This window comes from Panthera uncia, chromosome X (assembly GCF_023721935.1).
Source record: "Panthera uncia isolate 11264 chromosome X, Puncia_PCG_1.0, whole genome shotgun sequence".
NCBI classification, from domain to species: Eukaryota; Metazoa; Chordata; class Mammalia; order Carnivora; family Felidae; genus Panthera; species Panthera uncia.
In genome coordinates, this window is record NC_064817.1 from 105744998 (window position 1) to 105770770 (window position 25773).

The 25773-nt window shown below is 43.0% G+C and overlaps 1 protein-coding gene across 1 annotated transcript in view; it reads right to left on the reverse strand.

The window, feature by feature from the left end:
- The window catches only part of GPC3 (glypican 3), a 422044-nt gene that overhangs the window by 24573 nt on the left and 371698 nt on the right, over positions 1-25773 (reverse strand). The window contains exon 7 of the mRNA XM_049644836.1: positions 24133-24292. Within this exon, the coding sequence (XP_049500793.1) occupies positions 24133-24292 (160 nt within the window). The remainder of the gene's footprint in view (positions 1-24132; positions 24293-25773) is intronic.

Consider the following 25773-nt stretch of genomic DNA (forward strand, 5'->3'; position numbering starts at 1 on the left):
ACGGGTGTGGTCAAATCACACCCTAAGGGGCAGCATCCTGCAATTCTGAGAACACGGTAAAGAGCTGCACATTTTGCCCGTGAAGGACCAACCTCACATTCTCCTTGGCAGTCAGACCGATGGTCCAGAGCGGGGCCCTTTCAGTTTGTTGCTTTTCTTCCAGTTGAGTTCTCTGACTCATGTTTGCATTTATCCTTGCCTTTATCTCCCAAAAATGTGGTCAAAATTGACCGGGGTCTCTGGCATTGAAGATTCTTTCGCCTTTCCCCTAGGAGTACTTTTCTCAAGGAAATACAGAAATGCAGTTTAATTGAAAGTCAACTTGGAATTCAACATGCTCCATGTATCTGCCAAAAAGGGATTGCAGACAGGCCCAAATCCAACAAATAAAAACTAGGGCCCATTTATAACACATGTTTTCCTCTTGACTTTACCAGAGGGGGCACTTTAGGAGAAACCAAAGCATTTCTTATTTATTTACATATAAAACATTTCATGATCTTTTGAATGTACCAAAAACTTTACGGAACCTTTCAAAGAGATTATGAGAGAAAAGGAAGTCATATTGGCCAAGGATAAACAAACTACCAAACCGGTTGAAATCAGTTTAAAATGTAGCAATGCAAAATTCGGAATGAATTCAATCTTTAGCAGAGGATGAGCTCTAAGCCCTACACAGAAGAACAAATGCTCAGAGAATAACCAGAGGCCAAAACGAAGCACTAAGCACCCAATTTTCATTGCTCAACCTGATCCCCAACTTAGGAAGGGAGACAATCCACAAAGGGCAGTTCCCCTTTATAGGCCAACAGGGAAGCCATCGGAAGGCAAGGGACAGGCATGACAGATCACCTCCCAGATGGCTGGAAAGCCCGTTCTCCTTCTCCATCACATTCAAATTAACTAAATGGGTGCCTATTCAGTGCACAAACATTCACATAGTACCCACTCCGGGCCAGGCACAATGTTAAGTGCTGCGAGTACAAAGCTGAACAAGACATGGTCCCTGCCAACAAGGACAGCTGTCATTGATAAAGCATCTACTGTGTGGATTCTTAGATACATGATCCCATTTAATCCTTCTAAGAATCCTATGAGACAGGTGGCGTTATGTCCATCTCACAAAATTGAAGACCTGAGAATATTCAGAGAATATTCTTGTCCAAAGCCATAAAATTCATAAGTGGCTATGTTCTTATCTGTTGTCACACTGTCTCAACCAGGTACAGAGAAACAGGGAATTTAGAGGGGGGAGTGATCACTTCCAGATTGGGTAGGAGTATTTTAAGATCAGGGAAGATTTCATGGAGGAAGAAGCATTTAAACTGGGGCTGGAAAGTATGGGTGGGTTTGGATATGTGGAGGCTAAGGGGAAGGGCTCTGTGAAAGGAAAGACAGAAGTATTCCGATAGAGAAAAAAGGCATATGAGCATGGAGACATGAAAACACGGAAAATCTTCAGGAAACAGTTTGGCTGGACTGCGTGAGAAGCAAGGGATTCGATTGGAAAGGCTGGGTAGGTGAAATTGCAGAAGGCATGAAAAAATGAGTAACAGATGAAGAAATGAATGAACAAGCTAGGGCAGTTGTTCAGTGTGGATAAGCTTTTAACCTGGGAGCCACAATCCCTTAAAAGCTGCTATGTCTCTGCTCTTTTTCTGTCTCCAACCAATTAGGAAGATTTCAGAGCCAAGAGTAGGATGCTGGTGTGTGTGTGTGTGTGTGTGTGTGTGTGTGTGTGAGAAATCATGATCCCAGCAGTTCCTGGAAGCTGGAGACAAGAGCTGCCTTTCCTTATAGGACAGTCCATGGCCGTGAACCTTGCTCATCATCACCACTATCTATGGGAGCTTTAACTGAACGAAAGATGCAACTTTAATTATAATAGCCTTTAACCAACATTCCATAAATTCTTCTCCAACCAGAAAAGTTTTGTATTTTTCTGAGCAAAACCAACATTTGAGAATTAAATGTCGTATTTCAAATCACCCTGTGTTGGATGGATGTTGGTATCCTTTTTATGGTTAAATGTGAGACACATGTGGCCATAAACACCTATCCATGTAGTGTCCCTACAGATACAGACAGTAAGCTCTTAAAAGCCATCTCCATATTGCATAAGTATTAGCAGATGGAAGTTATTTCTAGATTACATAAATTTTGGTTACGCTAGAAACATCAGCTTTAACACATTTGCACACAAAAAAAGAACATTTTAAAACAGAGGTATTAACGAATATAATATGAAATGGGCACATCTGCAGATGACTCATTCTAAGTTGAACAGAACGATTCCCTCAAAGGCATCCATTCTCCAAGCTCCCAGTAGAATTAGGCCCCATTGAGTTTGGGCTTCCGTCTTTTCCCAGCAGGAGATTCACTGCCTTCACTAGCCTGATTTACTGAAAGATAATTAGATGCACAGTCTAGGTCCGAGAGCCTGGTCTTTGGCTCCATGACCAAATGCCTAAAGTGAGTCACCATTCCATGTTGGTCCTTGGCCACCTTTATATTGCTGTAGCAAGTGTACCCAGTTTTATTACTTAGAGACAGGATATTCCATGGTCGGATTTTAAGAGCGTTCATACAAGAACTCAAAAAATCTCATAAGAAATGGTTCTCCTGTGTTTCCATCTTAAACTTACCTACTGTGAAAGTCTGTGATTTTATTATCGCATAGCTTTATAAACTTATACATATGTGTATGGCATAAATATGAGAATTTAGAATCATGAAAAGAGATCAAATTTTTTTCTTTTTGTCCTAAAGCCCACATCTTGGTTGATCATAATATTTTTGTTTCTTTGATGTTTACTTGCATTACCTTATAAATCTACAAGTGAGAATGGTTTTGCTGACAAAAGACAATATTGAACGCCATTTAAAATAGGAAATTGGTTCCAGAACTCATTTTTTGAGGGATAGCCAGCTTTTTAAAAATGCCATAAATGATACCAATAGACAATTTAAGCATCACATGTGACTTCATCCAGCCACTCATACTCAGCCGTTGGGCTCCACGCATTTAGGCTGGCTACTTTTTTCAGGTGTCCTCAGAGCCATTTTCTACAGCTGGTCTGATGTGGTCATCAAGGAGGCTGAGGAACATTAGTCAAATGTAGGCTTCATACTTACTGAGTCTCCATGGCTTCAGTAACACGTTAACAAACAACCATGTTCATCTAGTCAAAATCCCCTTTCTCCTGTCCTGGCTTACACCAGTAGCCTCAGCCTGGGAGGGATGGCAGAAGGACTGAAAGCTGTAGATCACTTCAGATAGGCCACAAAATGAAACATCTCCTTGTGGATAATTAAGTGCTGCCTCTATGGTTCTAAAAGGCAGAAGAATTGGGAGTGGAAAGAAGACTTCCTGTAGGCTTGTTTTCAATTCTAAAGTCAAACGGTAATTGTGAATCACGTGCCCTCTTCAGAAGGACATGGAGGGTTATCGACTGAATCTTGTTCTAAACTATGAAGTTGAGAAAGTAGTTTATACCTTCATATCGACCTTGCAGATAAAATGGACCAGCTCACAGCAGAATATACAATCGTTTGGGGCGCCTGGGTGGCTCAGTTGGTTAAGCGGCCACTTCGGCTCAGGTCATGATCTCGCGGTCCGTGAGTTCGAGCCCCGCGTCGGGCTCTGTGCTGACAGCTCAGATCCTGGAGCCTGTTTCGGATTCTGTGTCTCCCTCTCTCTGACCCTCCCCCGTTCATACTCTGTCCTCTCTCTGTCTCAAAAATAAATAACCATTAAAAAAAATTTAAAAAAAAAGAATATACAATCATTTGAAGTGCATATGGAACATTCTCCAGAATAGACTATGCACAAGGTCATAAAATAAACCTTGGTAAATTTAGAAAGGATGGAACTCATGCAAAGTGTGTTCACCAATCACAATGGAGTGAAACTAGAAATCAGTAGCAGGAAGTTATTTGGGAAATTCACCAATATGTTGAAATTACACAACATAATCCTAATAAACATGGATCAAAGAAGAAATCACAAGGAAAATTAGAAAATACTTTGAGATAAATGAAAATGAAGATATAACATACTGAAACTTATGGTATTCAGGGAAAGCAGTGCTTAGCGGGAAACTTATGGCTATAATCACCTACATTAAAAAAGAAAGAAGATTCCAAATCAATAACCCAATCTTCCACTTTAACACATGGGGAAAAGAAGAGCAAATTAAACCCAAAGCAACCAGAAGGAAGGAAATAGTAAAGATTAGAGGTAAAATTAATGAAATAGAGAACAGAAAAACAATAGAGAAAATCAATAAAACCAAAAGTTGGTTCTTTGAAACGATCAACAAAATTGACCAACATTTAGCTAGACTGAACAAGGAAAACATAGAGAAGACCCAAATTACTAAAATCAGGAATGAAAAAAGGACATTACAACTGACCTTATGGAAATAATTTTTTTAAAGATTATAAAGGGAATATTATGAACAACTATTAATCAACAAATTAGATGACCTAGATGAAATGGACAAATTCATAGAAATATACAAACTAGCAAAACTGACTTAAGAAGAAATAAAAAATCTGAATAGACAAAGCCCAGGTCTGGATGGCTTCATTCTCCCAAATGTTGAAATAAGAATTAACAGTGATCCTTCACAAATCTTTCAAAAACTAGGAGAGAAGGAAACACTTCCAACTTATTCTAAGAGACTGCATTACTATGATACCAAAGCTAGGCAAAGATATCACAAGAAAAAAAAAATACAGGCCAATATCCTTTATAAATATGAGTGTAAAATTATCAACAAAACATAAGCAAAACATAATCCAGCAACATGAAAAAAGGACTACATACCATGACTAAGTGGGATTTATCCCAAAAATGCAAGGTTGGTTTACCATACAAAATGCAAACAATATACCATGTTAACAGAATAAAGAAAAAACCCACACGATTATTTCAACAGATGTAGAAAAAGGATGTGACAAAATTCAACATCATTTCATGATAAAAACACTCAATGATCTAGAAATAGATGGGAACTTCCTCAAACTGATAAAGGGCATCCACAAAAAAACAAAAAAACAAAACAAAACAAAAAAAACCCAGACCAAACATCATGCTTACAGGTAAATGCATGAGAACTTTTCCTTTAAGATCAGAAACAAGGATGTCAGCTTTTGCCTCTTCCTTTCAACATTGAGCTAGAGGTTATAGCCAGTGCAATCAGGCCAGAAAATAAAAGGCATACAGATTGAAAAGGAAGAAGTGGAATCATGATTATTTGTAGATAAGGTAATCCTATGTGTATAAAATCATGAGGAAATTACTTTTAAAATATTGGAACTAATAAATGAGTTCAGCAAGGAAGCAGAATATAACATCAATATACAAAAATCAAATGTATTTCTATACAAGAACGTACAAAGAAACAATCTGAAAATTAAATTAGGAAAGCAATTCCATTTATAATAATATCAAAAAGAATAAAATACAAAACAACAACTTTAATAAGAGAATTACAAAACCTACACTCTGAATAGTATAAAACATTGTTGCAAGAAATTAAAGAAGACCTAAATAAAACAGAAAGCCATCCCACTTGACTGGAAGACTTATTATTAAGATGTCAACACCTCCAAATTGATCTACAATTTGCAGAAATTGACAAGCTGATACTAAAATTCATGTGGAAATTCAAAAGACCCATAACAGCCAAAGCCGCCTTGAAGAAGGAGAACTAAGTTGGAGGCCTTACACATCCCCAATTAAAAACTTACTTCCATACCTATAGTAATCAAGACAGTGTGTAAATGGCATAAGTATGTGTTAATAGAATAGAGTCATTGAGTCTAGAAATAAACTCTCACATTTGCAATCAATTGATTTTTGACAGGTTACAAGGACTTCAAAAGAGGAAAACTAGTCTTTTCAATGAATGGTGGTGGCATGATTGGAGAATGCAGAAGAATGAATTTGGACCCCTACCTCACATCATATGCAAAAATTAACTAAAATGGATTAAAGATGTAAATATAAAAACAAAAACTACAAAACTTCTAGAATAAGACATAGACGTAAAGCTTTGTGTCCTGGGACTAGGCAATGGTTTCTTAGATAGGACACAAAAGTAGAAATAACAAAAGAAAAATAGATAAATTTGACACTATGAAAATTAAAACCTTTTCTGCTTCAAAGGATACCATCAGGAAAGTGAAAAGACAACTCAAGAATGGGAGAATACCTTTGCAAGTCATATATCTGATCAAGCTATTGTATCCAGAATATAAAAAACACTTAAAACTCAGCAGTGAAAAGGAAAATAACTCAATTAAAAATAGGCATTTCTCCAAAGAAAAACACAAACGGCTGATAAACACATGAAAAGATGCTCAACATCATTAGTTATCAGGGAAATGCAAATCCAAACCACAGGTGAATACCACACCACATCCACTAGGTTGGCTATATTAAAAGCCAGGTAATGACACATATCGAAGAGGATGTGGGGAAACTGGAATACTCACTGCTGGTGATAATGGAAAATAGTGTAGCCACTTTGAAAAAAACGCCTGGTAGTTCTCAAAATATTAAAGAGTTACCTTGGGACCCAGCAACTCTACTTGTAGTTATATATCCAAGAGCAATGAAAACATGTCCATACAAAATCTTGTTCATAGCAGCATTATTTACAATAGTCAAAAGGTGGGAGCAACCCAAATTCCTTTTTTTTTTATTTGAGAGAGAGAGAGAGAGAGAGAGAGAGAGAGAGAATCTTAAGGAGGCTCCACACAGCCTGACATGGGGCTCGATCCCCCTGGGATCATGATCTGAGCTGAAATCAAGAGTCAGATACTCAACCGACTGAGCCACCCAGGCGCCCCAACAGCCCAAATTTCTATCAAGTGATGAATGGTTAAGAAAATGTGACCTATTCATACAATGGAATATTATTTGGCAATAAAAAGAAATAAGCTACTGATAAGTGCTTCAACATGAATGAATCTTAAAAATGTTATACTGAGTGAAAGAAGCCAGTCACAAAGGACCACATAAATAGTATGATTCCATTTATATGAAATTTCAAGAAGAGGCAAATCCATAGAAATAGAAAGTAGATTAGTGTTTACCTAGAGTTAGGGGGTAGTCAGAGGTGGGGGGTAGTGGCTAAGGAATACGGGGTTCTTTTTAAGGTGATGAACATGTTCTAAAATTGATTGTGGTGATAGTTGCACAATTCTGTGAATACGCTAAAACCCATAAAACTCTACACTTAAAATGGCTGAAGTGTACAGTTATGTGAATTATACTTTAATAAAGGTGTCACTTAAAAAGAAGGATCAGTTCATCAGCTCATATTTAAAATGAGATTCAACAGAGACCCATATTAATAAAAGCAACATTCTTTATACAGAAGAGATTATCCATTCTCATTGGCCACATTATACGAACCAAAGATAACCGTCGGTTCGAGTTGGTTAGACCTGTTGATCATTTCTTACTAGACTCTATGAACAAATTTATACTTTTTAGCTAACGTGGTAGATTTTTTTAACCGACCTCTTCTTTATGGAACATCTCCAATCTTGGCTTGCCAGCAAAGCTGACTATGAGTTTTCTTTGTCTTGACCCGAGGGAACGTGGAGTAGAAGTACTAGACCAGATCTGTCTTATGTTTTTACAAAAGTCCAGGATGATCACATTAATTTAGTCATATCACCCCAAGCACTCCATTTGCATTCTTATCTCAACCTTCTTTGTTGGGAGAGCCAAGAGTAATGAGGCTCAAGGGTTGGCCAGTGGAGCACAGCATGGTAAGAACGACCAGTTTCAGACCCTTAGTGCTGAATGCTGGTCATTACCCTTTTGTTGACCTTAGCGCTGGCTGAAGCAGTGCCTGTGGGTCTCTGTGGGCTGCAGACTGAAAGGCTCACGTGGCACAGATACGAGTACCATGAAACAGAAAGAGAAAGGGAGGCGGCAGAGCAGAGGTTAGTATTTGTAGTTTCACGGCTTTTGGAGCCAAAGAGGCATGGGTTTGACCCTTGGCTCAACTATTTATTAGCTGTGTGACCTGGAGACATAATCTCTCCGAGTTTCATTGTCCTCCTCATCTGTAAGATGGGAGTTATAGTGTTACCCACCTTTCGCAGGGTGTTGTAGAGATAAATGTGGTTGGGACTCACTTAGGCCAATGTCAGCATGGAGAGATCAGTGGTAAGTGTTGTTCTGTTTCTGACTGCTGCTATTATTATTGTTACCACTACTGCTGGAATAAGATTCACTCCCACGTTCATTAGGAGTCTCTGTAACATGCAATTCTGTAACATACCAAAGACCTACAAGAAGCCAGGCTTGCTCACAAGCACACAACTTAAAATTGAGAGTTGGTCTGAAGGGATCATGAATAATTCTGAATGTATTATTTTAGCTGGGGCACTGGGCCCAAGAACGGCACATGGGGCCTTTACCCTGGCTGCCTGCTCAGTCTCCCAGAACCAAGATGATGCACATTTCCAAAGCTACCTTCAGGATAAGCTGTCCAAACCAACTGCCGCCCCAGCAAATGATAGCCTAGGATGTACTTAGGCCAGATGGTCACGGAGCACAAGAATATGCTGTGGATCAATAATTACAGCTCTCAAGCGGAAAAGAGGAGTGAATTACTTGAAGACCATGCGTTCTTCAGTCCCTCCTCTTCGGGCCCAGGCACAGTTACCCAGAGGAACTATGATTCATGAGAAAGACATGGGGAATGTATACATATATGCAGAGAGGGAGAAAAGGGGTGCCTGGCTGGCTCAGTCAGTAGAGCATGCAACTCTTGATCTCAGGGTTGTGAGTTTGAGCTCCATGTTGGGCGTAGAGCTTACATTAAACAACAATAAAAAAAAAGATAAAAAGAAAGAAAGAAAGAAAGAAAGAAAGAAAGAAAGAAAGAAAGATGGAGAAAAGAGAAAATTCTCCCAGTAGTTCCAAATAGTTCAATTCAACTGGGCTGAGCACTGTTCCTTCTGCCCCTCCCAATGCCACCACGCCCTAAAGGCTGGAGGGGCTCCAAACTATCCTTGCTGAGGTTACTTTGATTCTCAGCATCATCAGCTCCATGGAAAAGGTCAAGAATGGTCATCAACAAATGTTTATCAGCTACATGTGTTGGCCCATGAAACGAGGTGGTTATGGAAGTGTGCTTTGTTATCAGAAAGGTCAGGCCTCCGATTCTAGCTCTAACTCCCCGTTGACCTTGGGCAAGTTACCTAACTAACTCTCTGGGCCTCAGTTGTTTCTTCTATGAGAGCTACCATTAAAGCCAACCTTGCAGGGTTGTAAGAAGGATTTAAGCAGATGATGAATTTGGAAGTTATTTGTAAGGCACAATCTGCTAATTGGTTGTTGTTGTTACAGAATAGTGAATATAAGGAGTTTGGAAAAGAAAGAGTTCTGGAAGGCTGAGGCCACAAGAATGACCTTTGTGGAGAAGGTGGGTCTTGAAGTATTTGGAGGCATCAGGACGGGAGAACAGAGGGCACTGCGAGCAGAGGTAATGGTCTCAGCAAAAGTAAAGAGGTGGTAACGAGACTGGCATGTTCGGACAAAAGATGCACATCTATAGCTCATTTATAGCTCTAAAAAATTCCAGAGGACACTGTGGGATCATTAGCAAATTCATGGTCTCATGGTCTGAGTTCAGGGTTAATGGGCAACATGGCCTCGGGGGTCTGAAATCCCAGACAGCACAGTCCTCACTGCACCTGGACTCCAGTGCTGACCTGTGTTGTCAGCCTGCAGGGCACGGACATTTGTCACCTCCTGGCTACGGTGCCTGACTCCTGGTAGTGCTTTTGCCGCCGCGACACTGACACGGCCCAGATAGCAAGAGAGCAGACGTGAAGCTAACAGGAAAATAAGAACACGTGTATTAGCCATTGACACAGCATGCTCCTTAAAGAAACTGGATTCCTGACTGGAGCATTCCAACAGGGGATGAGGAAGTGCCTTGGAAAGTATGGAGTTATTAAATGAAGCAAGTCTATATGTTTGCACAATATACATGTATGTAGTATGATTACTGAAGTAAGAAAAGCTTCATCACCGGAAAAAAGCAGCACAATTTAACGGGATGTACTCTCTTAAAATTCAATACTCTTCTAACCTCACCCTTCTAATTTTACAAACGCTAGATGTGTTTTAGGTTTGAAAATTCATTTGGAAACCATTGAGGTCATCATTTGGATATGCTTGTTTTAATTCATATTCCTACGGATGTTTGCCCTTGTGAGCAGAACAGCCATGGTGAAGGCAAGATGGATTTATACACATCGTGGTGGGCCTCTTCCAAGAATAATAAATCCTTTGGTTTCCAAAACATTTAAGATGAATTGATAAACTCTAGCATGGGTGCCTGGCGACCTGGTTGGCTCTATCCATATTCGTCCAAATGACTCAGTGATATGTTTTCAGCTTTTCTTGCCCTCGTGTTCTCTCTCAGTGCCCTTGATTTTGTTAGTTCTTCAATATTTTACACCTCTCTGTGCAGTTTCTTTATCTGCAAAACAAAAATAATAATGGTACCCACCCCACAGAGTTGTCGGGAGGGTAAAATAAATTGCTTCGTGTGAAATGCTTAAAAGAGTGCCTGGCACATAGTAAGCACTCAAAAAACGAACTATTATTATCACACCAAACCTATCATTACCTCCTTCATGCTCACTCTTTCTCTGAAGGGCATTAGCATCTGTCCATTTGCCCAGAGTGGAAACACTGACCTTGTCCTTGACTACCCTTTCTTCCTCTTCCTGCCATATCTGAACAATCAGGCTCTGTTGATTCTTCTGCTTAAAGATTTCTTCTTCATGACGATTTCCAAAATGCAATTCTAACCAAGTCATAATTCTCTCATAACTTGTACTCTCTCCTACTCCCAACTTACACACACGCACGCACGCGCGCGCGCGCGCACACACACACACACAGCAGCAGCAGTCAACCAGAGTGCTGCCTTCCAGCTCTTGGTGGTGCTCCCTGCAGCGTTATGTTGAAAAGGATTGTGAGGTCACATCTGGGCCCAGTGCAGTGGGGTGCTGTGATTGATTACCGATGTCTGCCATGAGAGGGGTGGTGGTTCAGGAGGCTGATGAGCCATATGTTGTGAATTTATAGACCCTGCTATGGGATCAAGGCCAAGCTCCTTACCAAGGCATAGAAGGCTCTCACGATCTGACCCCTAACTAATCTTCCAGCCCAACCTCTTACCTCTTTCTTCTCTAGCCACACCAAACTGCATATTTTTTCCTAGAACCACCATGATCTTTCTCACCACCATGTCTTAACTCATACTATCTTCCCAGCATGCAATGCTCTCCCCTTTTCTCCTGACTCCTCTACATTGCTTAAGACTCAGCTCAGTTTCTCACCACCCCAGTGTGGGTTTGAAGCTTTTCCTTCGTGCTGCCGCAACTCCCCGTGCATGCTGCAATCAGCGCTTTAACCATATTACATTATAATTATCTGCTTAGGTATCTGTCCTCTCTGCCTCCCCTCACCGCTCCCAACTAGACCAGGAGCTTACATGGGTAGGTACTGTGCTTATTCATTTGTGTACGGCCAGAGTCATACAACCAAAACTCGTTGAGCACCAATTCTGTGTCAGGCATTGGGAATTGTCTGACTTCAAATTGATAAATGCTAGAATGGGTTAGTACCCATAGCACTCCATCTAGGGCACGGCTTCACTGATGAGGAAGCTACATCTGAGCTGAGTTTTCTTTCTTATTTAAAAAAATTTTTTTAAATGTTTATTTATTTTTGAGAGAGAGAGAGAGAGAGCACACGTGCACATGAGCGGGAAAGGGGCGGAGAGAGAGACAGAATCCGAAGCAGGCTCCGGGCTCTGAGCCGTCAGCACAGAGCCCGACGCGGGGCTCGAACCCACAAGCCATGACATTATGACCTGAGCCGAAGTTGGATGCTTAACTGACTGAGCCGCCCAGGCGCCCCATGAGCTGAGTTTTAAAGGTAGAGAAAGGGAAAGCATTATGGGCTAAAGGGCCAGCACGTGCATAGTATTAACGGCCATCATTTATTGGAACCCACTAGGGAGCAGGGCCAGGACTAAGTGCTTTATATATATTCCAAAGACAGGAATTCATAAAGGCCCAGGCAGGCCTTAAAGAGCAGAACAGCAAGTTCAGGAACAGTGAGTGAGGCTTAATCTAGATTAAGAAAGGCTGGTCTCAAGGATTTGGCTCCATCATTCCTCATTCATGCCCAGAATCCAGGGAGAGCAAGGAAAAAGCCCATTGGACTCCAAGCTGGCGAACAGTCAGCGGGAAGACTGCAACCTCTCTTTGAAGGAAGGCAGACTCATTTCCATTCCTTAAGCCAAACTTGGTTCGAAATCCCTTTGAGGTGCTACAAGTACGGGTCTAGGCTGATGTATGACTTACGGAGTCGCATTTAAGACATCCTAGAACTGAAACGCACCTGATTTCCACAGATACTGCCCGAAGCATTACCACTGCCCCAGACAAATCCATCCTCCCTGTTCGATCATTCCACGTGAAGTGGTGTGTGGGGAGAAGGAAAGCTAGAACAACAACGACAACAAATTAATAGAAAAATTCGTGGTTCCACGCTCCAAAAAGCCCGAGTCAGAAAGATATTAGCGCAGAAAGGTGCAATCCCCGGATGCTGACTAGAAATGAGAAAGAACTTATGAACCCACAGACACAAAATCCCCAAGTTTCTGTTCATTACGGACTTAAGTCTTCCAGTGCTGTGTGTCACAGACAGGTTCCGAAACCTGCAGAAGCAGAGCACAGATACTCCTGCACGCCCCTGCATATTTGTAGAGAAAACCTATTCAATTCCCTGATCTGACCACAGTTTGGGAGAATCTCGTTCCTTAGACCTGTAGCAATTGGTGCTACATGAGCGTATGAGTAATCTGTTGCCTCCCTGCACAAACAAGAAAGAAATGTTGACAAGGAGAGTGGGGGTGTGTTCCAAATTTAGCTCTCCTTCCAACCTCTGCCCATATGGTCGGTGGTTAAAAAAGTGATTACGAAGCCAACAAAATGTAACCCGATATCAGGAGTTCCTCTCCAACTCTGTGAAGCCAGGGCTAATACCGGCACGCGGTATTCATTTGCCGTAATGCCGTCTGATACGGGGAGACTGGACTCTAAAAGTGGCCCTCGCCTCGGTGTCCCATGAGCTGGCCTACAAGACTCTCGTCTCATGGGGTGGAGCTGATGAGATTTCCAGTGGTGAGCACAGAGATTTCAGTGAGAGCCCATCAACCTCAATAGAGGCTTTGAGAAAAAAGTTTACAGATCTGGTTAACAGTTTCCAAGTTAGTAAGTTTCCAAGTCTAGGATTCCCTAGATTTCTGAGTAGCTGAAAATGAGGGGCTCTTGAATTTCTAGCATAACTTAGGAAGAGAGGAATTTTCCCTCACTCTTGGTGCAACAAGCGACTGCTTTAAGCCTAGAACCATTAGGGATGAAGGAAGGAAAACAATCTTCCAAAGTACCTTTTCACCCCATGGTACACTGGTAAATGTTCAACAAATTACTCTTAAAAAAAAGCACGCAGGTCAATTTACTTTAATTTTTGCTCGAATAAAGGATGCGGAACACACAATTTCTAAATACTAAAAAATATACAATACTCTTTATTAGAAATTCCAAATAGCCAATTGATTCTCACAGAACCCTTTCATTGATTCAAAAAAAATTTTTTTCCCAATGTTTGTTTATTTTTGAGAGAGAGTGAGACAGAGTGCGAGTGGAGCAGGGGCAGAGAGAAAGGCAGACACAGAATCCGAAGCAGGCTCCAGGCTCTGAGCTGGCAGCAGAGAGCCTGACGCGGGGCTCGATCTCGTGAACCGTGAGATCATGACCTGAGCCGAAGTCAGACACTTAACCGAGGAGCCACCCAGGCGCCCCTCTTTCATTGATTTTTGCCAGGCTCTTGCACTGGTAGCCAAACCGGGGTTGCAACCGACAAGCAAGTGTAGTTCCTGCAGGAGCACTGGCTGATATATTGGTTTACATTAAGGAATAAGACAACAATGAAATAACAAAGATATCTGTCAGATTCCCACTCCTTGGTCAACGATGACGGTGACTTCTCTGCTAAATCGGACAATAGCTTTCAAACACTGAAGAACGGATCCTCAGCGTGTTGTGCGATTCACAGTGTAATGGCTACAGAGCCAACACGATTGAGTTTAATCCACATTGCTAACATTTTCCCACCGCTTTCTTAAGTCTAGAGTCTAAACAATCAACAAAACAATAAATCCAGCCCTGATTTGTAGTTTTTGCTGACGTCTGCGCTGTAAGTAGTTCCATCACGGCCAATATCAAGCTACCAATGTGATGAGACTGCATACAGACGTATAACTGCACACCACCGACCCCACCCCCATTCACCTGCTGCTTTTGAGTCTGTTCCACCATTGGCTCCGACAGTTAGGGGGACACAAGGCAGAGACACAGACAGCAGGCTACTGCTCCCTACTCAGAGTGCGGTCTGCTGCTCTGCTATTTTTTGCCAGTCTGTCAGAAGATAAGCACAGAAATCGAAAGTAAGCGCTTGGAAAAAAAAAAAAGAAAGTAAGCGCTTAGCAATTTTTATAGCAATTTGATAGAGAAATTTCGAAGTCTGTTGAGTCTCCTAAGTAAAAAATTGCGGCTTATACTTTGCTGTCCTTTTTGTGATTTCCTTTTTGTACTAATTCATTCTTATTATAGGTTACACAGCTATTGGTCAATGACAGATCTGGGAGGGGCAAACCCCCCGCCTTCCCAGTCCTTCCCCACAGATAGCTTGAGGTGCGTTGATCTATTCTGTGAGACCGGGGTCAGAAGGGAGAGAGTGGTGCGGGAGATGGGTGTGGACTGGACAACCTTGCTATTGACTATTCCGCCATTAGGGCTAACCACTTATAGCTGGGGGAAGCACTGGAGCCCAGTTTGCTTTTCAACACAGGGCCAGGAAGGCCACAAGCCTGCCAATAATTGGGGAGAAATGAGAACTGGAGTTCTAGAGGCTGCGAGGGACAGACAGGATGTTGAAAAGAATTGCTCCCCGGAAAAGTCTCTGTTATTCCTAAGCATCCATTTGCTTAGGAAAATGGCTGCAGAGAATCAAAACTGGTGACATGTGCTCCAGTACAACCAGAGAGTAGCCTCTCCATTCCTCTTTCCTCCCCCCCAAGCCAGAAAAATTGCCTCATTGGCTTGTTCCGCCATCTTGGTTCTCTTTCGCTCTCTTTGCATGAGTGAGTCATCGTGAAACCATCGCGTCTCAGAGCTACTGAGGCTCATGGAAGTCAAGAGCCCACGATGTAGGTATCTCTTCACTCTGTGACATCCTACTCCGCCCGCACCCAGCCAATCTTTCTGATAGATGGCTGTTCAATCTCTAGTCAAATATCACCAGAGTCAGGAAGCTGATTGTTCCCTAGAGCAATCCCTGCCACTGGGGAACAGCTCAAAGGGTTCGAAAGTTCACCTTTTCGTCAGTCAAAATAGATCTCCCGGGTAAATTCCATGCATTGGTTCCAGATCTGCTTTGATGTTCCACATGCAAGATCTCTAAATATTACAAGATGAGATTCGTGGTTCCCTAATTCTTCTCTTGTACAGACTGAACATCACTACATCTTTTGACTATCCTTCCACGGACTCTGTTTGCCAATTCTTCACCCTCCTGCTCGCTCTCCTCAGGAGACACTCTAGGCGGCAACATACCGCGTCTCACACAGCAAGTCCTGCCCGCCTCACAGGGGCCCCTACCCTCGTGTTGACTGGAACAGGGATCTCCTGTGTCTTTGCTCACAATTTCAGCTGCTAGAAGTCAAAGGCTACTTTGGAGGAAGCTAATTACAGAAGCAGTGAGGTTAAAGCCTACCAAGTCTGAGGCAAAAGGAAGCAAATGTGGAGAAGTCAGCACCGCATGTGGAAAATTGAAATATTTACTGAACCTCTACTAAGGGGCAACAACGAGACAAGGTGGGGAGGAAAGCAGAGGTTGGTGACTGACGGCTGACAAGGGTACACACGCGATGAAAATGACTTGCTCTCTACCCTCTGAGGAGCTCATTGGTAGTCAAGGACACTACTTTGCTCTGGAGCCCCCTCCTGAAGTCGCTCATGAAATTGCTTTCTGCTCTGGCGTAGACTCGTCTCCAACACCAGAATTTACAGAGTAGCCTCTACTTATTTTTATTTATTTGGTAATTATATTAGCACTTAAGTTCATCACGGAGCTACAAATTAAGAGATTCTGTCTGTACTGGTCTCCCATTCTCACCTTAAAGGCTTATTACAATACCCATTAGGATTGTAAAAAGAAAGAAAGAAAGAAAGAAAGAAAGAAAGAAAGAAAGAAAGAGAAGGAAAGAAAGAAAGAAAAAGAAAGAAAGAAAGAAGGAAATAAGGAAAGAAAGAAAGAAAGAAAGAAAGAAAGAAAGAAAAGAAAGAAAACAAAAAAGGAAAAAGATCAAAAGGCAGTTTTTAAAAATCAGTAAGTATATTTAGAAATGTGAAGAACCATAACACCATGGATCATTTTGCCAGATCATTAAACCTCTCTTAGCCAGGTATGTACGTAGGCAGGCACGATAACAAGGCTTCCTTTAAAAAACAACAACAACAACAACAACAACAAATCAAACAAGAGAAAAAAAAAAACCCAACCAAACAAAAACTTGCCAGTAACTTCATTCCTACCAATGCAAATTGGAATTCTCCTTGCACCTGACACAGGCAAACAAGGGGGAGAAATGGATAATGGCCACACCTTCTTGCCATATTAAGCAAAGTGAAAGGACAGCGTGGTCTGAATTGAAAAAAGACTTGGAGACGTTTGTACGCTTGTGTGTAGTTGCGGGCGTTTTGTGGACGGAGGGTGATTGCAAAGCATCCAGTGGCTCTGAGTCCCTCTTCCCCTCGAGCAGGGCCTCAGCCTGGCTTCACGTCTGATCTCCGCGTGCGGCCACCAGGACTGGAGGCGCTCGACACCTTCAGTTTCTGCCTCGCTCTGCGGGCTCGTGATTCCTTGTTCTACTGAGCTCCTCTGATGTGGCTCTCGCAAGAGATCGTCACAAACCACACGAGTTTAATTAGACATCACATCTTTCTGATACGTTATTCTTCTCTTGCAGGCGAGCACTTCCCACTTGCTGGCATACACACCTGCTTTCCCAGACCCCTTGTGGATGTTTCCTTACGGAGACGGCTTCACTTCTATTCGGCAGCTCAGCTCAAGGCTTTGAGCTTGCCACCCTCCTGCTGGTTCCTCCTCCAGCTTTCCACCAGCTAAGTGTCAAATCTCTCCCTCCCGTTCCTTTCTGTCCACACTAGACGACCACAATTTAGTTGAGGCCGTCACGAACTTCCCAACATGGCTCTATCCAGCGAAAATCAACTGCGCCATTTAGGGAGATTCATACGTTCAACGGTTTCCTGTTAATTAGAAACTGATCCCAAACTCTAATACAATGGCCACGGGTCACTCACACTCCTCCTAACACTCCCCCAATTCTTAGAGTTCCACGTAAGGCCCACCAGCAAGTACAACTATCATGGCATTACCCTTGATAAAAGCCTCCTAGCCTAATGGCTCAGGTAGGAAAATATCACAGGGCAGTAGGCCTAGAAAAGCGAACCCCCGAACAGCTCACGAATAATAAGAAACACACTCCTTAAAGCATCTCAAGTTACAGTAACTTTACAGAAAGTATTTACCTTCCCTTACTCTCGTCTATCACCAGCTTACCTGTACTAATTCCCTAGTCAACACTGAAGCATGGGGAAGGGCCTTTTCTGAGTACAATTACTGAACAGGCAGATAATATCACTCACTGTTAGAGCTAGCATCAAAATCCATCTCTGTGAGCCATGGAAACTGCACGAAGCTCTGGGTTGAGATGGGATTGGCCGTCTTGTCAATCGATCAGTAAGAAGCACCTGGTCTCTATCTGCATGAAGAGTGCTATTATAATAAGCTTTGCTTCCTTCAGCTTCCCTATGGCGTTTGTTCTCAAAAAGATCAAGGCAAGAAAGCAGATTGCTTATAGCTAAGAGCAAGATAGAATGGAAAGAAATCACAGGCCCTTTCTTGACCTTCCCCAACTCATCCACCCTTGCCCTCACTGTCCCACTAACACCAAAGAAAACAAAACATAACTAGCTGTGATTCTTTCAAGATGTAGGTGACTACCACTGTTGTGACTAGGGCAGACATATTTGTCATTGTTTAAATACCTTCTCACTGGGCTAAAAACAAGTTAATGAGTAACTGAAAACGCCACCTTGGGGGTGGAGAAGAAGGAGCATATTATAATGAAAACTGTTGGCCAGAACCTCGGGGACTTAATTTATAATTTTAGCTACAGGCTTTTGGCAACTAAAACTTATAACCCGATGGTACTAACCAATCTTAACAATATTACCCTAAATGAGAAACTGCCTTACAATTTAAAGTTTTTACTTTATTTTTAGTTTTTACTTTTTTTCAAAGTTTTTACTTTATTTTTGAGACAGAGAGAGAGAGTGAGCGAGCATGAACGGCGGAGGGGCAGAGAGAGAGGGAGACAGAGGATCCAAAGCTGGCTCTTGTGCTGACAGCAGCGAGTCTAATTAGTGGGGCTCAAACCCATGAACCATGACGTGAGCCAAAGTCATATCCTCAACTGACTGAGCCACCCAGGCACCCCTGCTTTACGGTGTATAAAGGACTTCTATGTCTTTTGTCACCTGTGTTTCATTCGACAACTTCTGAAGTGGGCAGGTGAGGAAATACTTTATCATTGTTTTTGCAGATGAGGAACCGGAGTCTCAGAGGAGCTCAGTGACCTTGTCTAAGGCCACAGCACTGGCAAGTGGCCGAGAGCGAACTGAGATTGTCTGACTCTGAGACCTGAATGTCTCAAGCGTCAGTAGCCCGAGGGTAGGCGGGTACTGCGTTCATCCATCAGATGGGATCCATATCACAGTGAATGACGTGAGGCCCCCTTACACGGGGGTCACGTGTTTGAGGGACTGATGTAACGAGAAAGAAGGTTGGAGGGAGTCATTACGAGATACCTGAGAATTCTGGAAGCGGGTTACTTAGAGAAGAGCAAAGGGTCCAGAGGAAGTAGGATTGTCAAACCGTAGAATACATTTTGGGGGAACTGTCATAATTTGTTCCTGGACTTATTACCAATAGGGCAGTATAAATAGATATATTACTGTCTTCACATGTATTTTTTTATTATTTATTTTTGAGAGAGAGAGAGAGACAGACAGACAGACAGAGTGTGAGGGTGGGAGGGGCAGAGAGAGGGAGACACGGAATCCGAAGCGGGCTCCAGGCTCTGAGCTGTCAGCACAGAGCCGGACGTGGGGCTCGAACCCACAAACCGTGAGATCATGGCCTGAGCCGAAGTCGGATGGTTAACCGACTGAGCCAGCCAGATGCCCCTTACATGTATTTTAATCTCTGAACAGGACTCAGCAACTTTCCCATAAAACAAAACAAAACAAAACAAAACAAAACAAAACAAAACAAACAAAACCACCACCACCACCACCAACAACAAAACACTCAGGACATTTCATTCCTCGACAAACTTTCTACTTATTCTGCAACAGGTAATCTGATTTGCTATAAAGCGTTATAAGCTTGCAGATATCACCCATGAGAAAAGGCCCATTATAAAGTTCCTCCATGGTTTTATCCTTGTCGCCAAGCCAACCCATTAATGAATTTATTCATTCAACGTGGCTACCGGCCCACATGACGAAGGTCTGACTGCACAATTCAGAAGAGTTAAGCTATCGAAGTGTCCTTCGTCTCCCTATGTGCACAGGCTTGCTAGGAGTCAGAATATAAGGTCACACTTGATGCACTAAAAAAAAAAAAAAATGAATGAAAATCATTGGCTTAAAAAGTATTTCTAAATGCCGTTTTGGTTTTTTTGGTTTTTCATTTGAGTTGTACTTTTGCCTCCAGATTGCAAAGTAACAGCAAGGAGGAAATATGGAGTATAGAGACTCATGGGGCCCACAGCTTTGAGTCTTAATGGCTTCACTCCAGCACCGCTGGGAGGAGGTGACTGGTCAGACAGAGCAAACAGCTGTTCCGCGTCACAACGCCGGGACACGACCGTGCAGGCTGGCGAAAGGGACCCGTCTGGGCCTGGATTTCACCTTCACCCTGACCTCCAGCCAAGGAACAAGTGGCAGGTTTTCTCTTTTCAGTCCCCACACTGACAATGGTGAAACTGAAAGTTTCTTGAGGGCGAACGTTTCCACAAGAAACATCTGTTTGAATGGGTAAGAAACGTCCATGCGGTTTGAATATCGGTTCCAGTTGTAAGCCCGAGACGCGTTTCACGAAGTCTACTCCTCGGGTCCCCATCAACCAGCTCAAGCCACCTTACTCCCACACAGCAACAAGGAACGTGTCTGTCTTCTACAGCCTGTTTCCACATCCCTCATCCAAAGAGCTAGGCTCTCACGGCATCCACGATCACTTCCCCCGTCTCTGACGCAGCTCGAGACAAGATTACCTTCTTTTCCTGACTCGCAGTTATAAAGACATTAGGCTCACCAGAATGTTCTGGCTGTACCCACGGAGTAGTGCAAGCTGGAGTAAAAACAAGTCCAGGGAGGAAGGGGGTGAGGGAGTGGTAACAGATATCTCTAAGATGCGTGTTCCTTGCTGGGTTGTTTTCTGAGCATGTGTTTCAGTTGTGTTTCCAACAGCAGGCGTGTGTGTGCGCGCACACGTGAGCACCTACGTGAGTATGTGCTTGTGTATGCATGGTTTTCTGTGTGGGTGAGAGTGGGGACTTGGCAGAGAGGGGGCAGATGCTTAAGATGCTTAGTCATCATGTCTTGGCTGGGGACACCTGGCCAGAGCTTGCAAAGCTTCTCAGAAGTCAGCCCCAGCCAAAGCGCTGGGACTAGCCAGCTTCCCAAACAGCTTGACAATAAGAGCTTTGACAAGGCCGATAACTGGGAACAGTGCTGATGGCAACCAGGTCCATCACGGATGATCCGTCCCTGGAAGGGAGCTTGAACACGGTGTTCAGCGCAAGAGCATTTTCTAACTCATGGGCTAAATTCAATCTTTGCAGAAAATTCGTGCTGAACTATGGACGCTGAGAAAGCCAAAGAGCTTCCAGAGATCTTTGCATTAATAATGTCCCCTGGTCGTTATAAATATCTGTAGAGCCTAACGGGTTGCAAAGCACTTGCGTACTCATTATCGCCTTTGATTTCCACAACAAGTCACTGAGACCGGTGAGGGTGAGCAGCCCCACTTTACAGCTGGAGAAACTGAGGCTCAGAGCACGACATCACTTGCTCAAGGTCCCGCTGTGCATAAATGTGCTAGAACTGGAACCCAAGTGTCCTAATGTATCATATGGGTGACCGGGCCTCAGGCATCTTTTATATTCCTGGAACACTTGGCTCACTGTGGCCAGTTTAGTGGCTTTTCAGATGCTTCACGTATTAAACCTAAATGCCACAAGTGCTCAGTTACAAGGTGGAAAGGGGGCAAACAAATCAGCTATGGACCTTGTCAACATGACCTTATGACCCAGCAGGTCTGAGGTGGGCTCTGAAAGTCTGCGTTTCTAACAAATTCCCAGATGATACGGATGCTGCTGGTCCACGGACCCCACTTGGAGTAGCAAGGGGGACTGGGGATATTGCTGCATGTTGGTTACCTGGTTGTAATTGCCTTTTATGAGTCTTAAACAAACAAACTAATAAAACAAGCTAATTCTAAGCTACATCTGCAGGCTCTTTGAGCTCCAGAGGTCAGCAGTTAGCAGCAACAGACCAGTCGCTTTAATTAGTAGATAGGCTTTTTTGAGTGCTTACTAGGTGCCAGGCACCACGCCAAATGCTTTGCGTGGCTGATTTGATGATGATGATGATGATGATGATGATGATGATGATTTTATTTCATTGCCACAATCTTACGTAACAAGAGACATGAAGTAAGAAAGCAGGGAACCTACGAGGTCAGAAGAAAACACAAAAGAAGATGTCCCCGAGACCCAAATAAGCACCCTGCCGGGGACCAAAGCCAAATAAATGAACAGCATCACGGATTGCTGGCACTAGAATGGCCTGCAAGAACTGGGCGCGCTCTTTGTTTCACAAATGGAGAAACCGACTTCGAAAAAGAGGAAGGGGCTTGGCCCAGGACACATGGGAGCTAGAAAGAAAGTCAGGAACAGAGAAAACGACGTGTCCTGCGCTTCATCCAGTTCAGTGAAACAAGGGAAGATGTGAGCCAGGGCAGCTGGCCAGTAGGACCGCTTGTTGGTTATGGTGTAAAAGGTCTGGGCGGGGACAAGAGGGAGACAGAATAGAGTCTGAACCCACTCTGAGCCTTGTTTTTTTATTCTCAAGTTGTGTTTTGGAGGAAGGAATCTGGAATTCTAAGTGAGACGGCAGTAAACGCACAGAGTGTTCCAAGCCTAGTTGACTAAATGGATGTTGATGAATCACCAGGACCAGATGGCATCTACCCAGATTTGGGGTAAAATTGTGTAACAGCTGACCAAAGTATATGGCTTGTCGTTCCAAACAGCTATTGTGCCATGAACCTGGCAGATTGCCAATGAGTCTCCTCTCCATGAGAAACATTTCAAAGGGGACCGAAGGAGCTCCAGGCTGGTAGGATCACTGAACATGTTAGCCAAGTGTAACCTATTGGGGGTAAGGCATCATTTTTCCTGTAAATTAAATTAACCACCATTTGTGTAGTGTTTTACAGTTTACAAAGCACTTAGGGTTAATCATGCCTAACTAATTGACTAGAATTCTTTGAGAGGATAAATGTGCATGTGGACAAAGGAAAACCAGTGGATGTAATCTATTTAGATTTTGAAAAGGCCCTTGACAAGGTCCCCTACCAAACACTGTTGAAAAAAGTTAAGTCACCATGGAACTGTGGAGTAGTGTTCTGACAAGGATAGGGAAGTGGCTTATAGGCAGAAAAGCAAGGGCAGGGATAGGCAGGGGCATTTTTGGAGAAGTAGGAAAATTGGTGTGCCCCAAGGATCAATGCCGGGACCAGTCAATATTTTGAAGAATCAGGCAGGCAAGCTTTAGATGACTGAAAGCTTTCTTGGGTAGCAAAATACAAAGCAGATTTCAGTCTTTCTACAATTGTCTAGATTATAAGATGGTCTGGATTATAAGATGCCAGCCTCTGGGTGATCGCGTTGTGCCCTAGGAATGGAACGTGGGGGCCACTGCAGACTATTTCTGGAAAGCATTGGTAGAGTTTGTGTTAGTAATTCAGAGAGGACGGAGACACGTGTAGCCTGGTTGTGAAAGATTTCATTCAAGGAAACTAACAATTATGGAGCACCAAGAATGTGGTAGGTACCAGGCTAGATGCTGTACGACTTTGCCTTCCTGATTTAATCCTGCGGTAGTCCTGTGAAGTCAGGGCAATGACCCCCGTTTGGTGAACAAGGGAGTGAAGTCTTAGGAGGAAGAGAGCCAGAGTGCAAATACAAGTTCGCTCTCTCCCTAAAGCTTTTTCCTTTTTTTCTTTTTTACTTCAGCCAACTTGAAATGCATTTTGAGGGATGGCTGTAATTTTTTTTTGAAAAAGTATTAAGTTTTAATGCCAGTTTAGTCAACATACAGCGGAGGGATGGGTGTAATTTAAGACGGGTCAAAAGAGGAGCATCTCTACCGAAATACACATGAGCAATGGTATGAGGACAGAAACAGGAACGGTATTCTTATGCTTCCTTCCAAGGTTACCTCACTGCTGGTTTTCACTAGACTCCGAAGACTGCGTTGCTTTTTATAACTGAGAGGAACCAAGGAAATGTCCAACGGGAAACAGAGCCACGTGATTAGGTCAGCTCATTTCAGAGGATAAAATAACAAACAGGAAGTTACCCTTTGAATCTACCCGGGTCCAGAGATGGGAAAAAAAAAAAAAAAAAAAAAAGAAGCCTACCTGAAAACTTTATTTTTCTAGAATATACTATTTCCTTGCAGAGTTGAAGGCATTCTATGTTGCAGGGACTCGTGGAAAGTTATAGAGAGCAGAGTCAGTTGACTCTGCGAGCACGGCCATTTTTGCTCAGACGCGCTGGCGCTCACACGCACCTGCAAGGAAGCGGAGCTGGTTCCTCACTTTCGTGGTGCCGTCCCCCGAGCCCCCGATGCACTCGTCTTCATCGTCGCCACAGTCGCCACTTTCAAGCCCTTCCTCGTCAAGGGTTTTATCCAGAACTCTACCTTTGGGCACAGACATGGTCCTCAGGAGCTGCAAGAAACGACCAGAAACGTACCGCGCTTGAGATTTCTCAGGTAGGTCTGAAACTGTGTCTTGCTAGCAGGAGGCGTTAAAAAAATGGTGAATGAACTACACAGGGGCTTTGAAAAAGCATTTTTCAAATGCAGATAGGTGTAAACTGCTTATAGTCTGGGACGTTCCACCACCCGGTAGCTAGAGCGTATACCGCATCAGACTTTTCCATACCATGGGATTGAATTTCCCAAAAGCCTCCGTCGTAGCACTCACCGATGAGAAACTTAGGATGTATAGGCAAAGCATATTTATCGGCCGAGAGGACACCAAGATCAGACAAGACCCCTATAGAAGCCCCCTACGTTCCCATTCGCCAAATTAAAATAACAAACGCTTCCCACTAGAAGAAGAGACCAGCAATGACATTTTACACACATTTTAAATGAATACTTACAATTAATTGCCACATACCATGTCTTGAGCACCAGAAAAGCTTTAAAAATCTCTCCCCCTTCCACGATTTCAATAAGATGGTTTGAGATTCGTTTTGCTTTATTGTAGGTAACACGCCCACTAAGAGACACGTGTGTTTTGTGTCTGACTTTTCAGTTATGTGGTCAACGTCTAATTTTATGTGACTCCCACCTCCCCCAAATCTCTCCACTGACCCAAAAGCCCAGCTCCCAGCATCAATGGTCTGTGGGGGCAGTTCTCAGACCCCATTTCGCTTTTCTGCTTCATCTCTCTCCGAGGCTGTATTGCAGCGTCCTCTATTGCTGCCCCACCATCCGCTCTCAGTCTTAAATGTCAGGCCCACTTCCTAGTTTTAAATAATGGCCAACAGAAGATGCTGGATCTACCGAAAATGAGATCTTTGCAATTGCGCAAGAGGTATCCAGAAAAATAAAACACAGGCACCGACACATCTCGGTTTCTGTGGTTTCTGTTATCTGTGTTCACTGTCACTGCAAAGTATTCTTGTATGTTCTTTACTTGTGATTTAGCTGCTACACCAAGATCTAGTTGAAACAAGCTGTGTACCGTAGAGACATGTGACGGTGGCTTTGTTTCTTTTTCAAGCAAGGAAGGGAAAGTCCAATGGTGTCAGAGAAGCCAAACCACCCACCATCTCCCACTCAAGCACCATTTCTATTCTGTAGCTCTAATGCACCCTCTCTGACCCTCCCCACCCTACATGTAAATGTAAATGTAAATGTAAATGTACCCTAAATGTATAATACAGATGCATAGGCCAGGACAAGCTAGACCAGTGACTCTCCAACTTTTTGGTCTCAGAACCCCTTTTACTCTTACTTGGAATATCAGAGAACTTCTGTTTATACAAGTTATATCTACTGACACTTACTACCTTAGAAATTATATCTGAGAAATGTAAAAAATACCTAATAACTTGTCTAAACAGAACAGTAACAAACCCGCGATGTGCTCACAGAAATACCGTTTTCTAATGAAAAAGAAATAGATTTTTCCCTGAC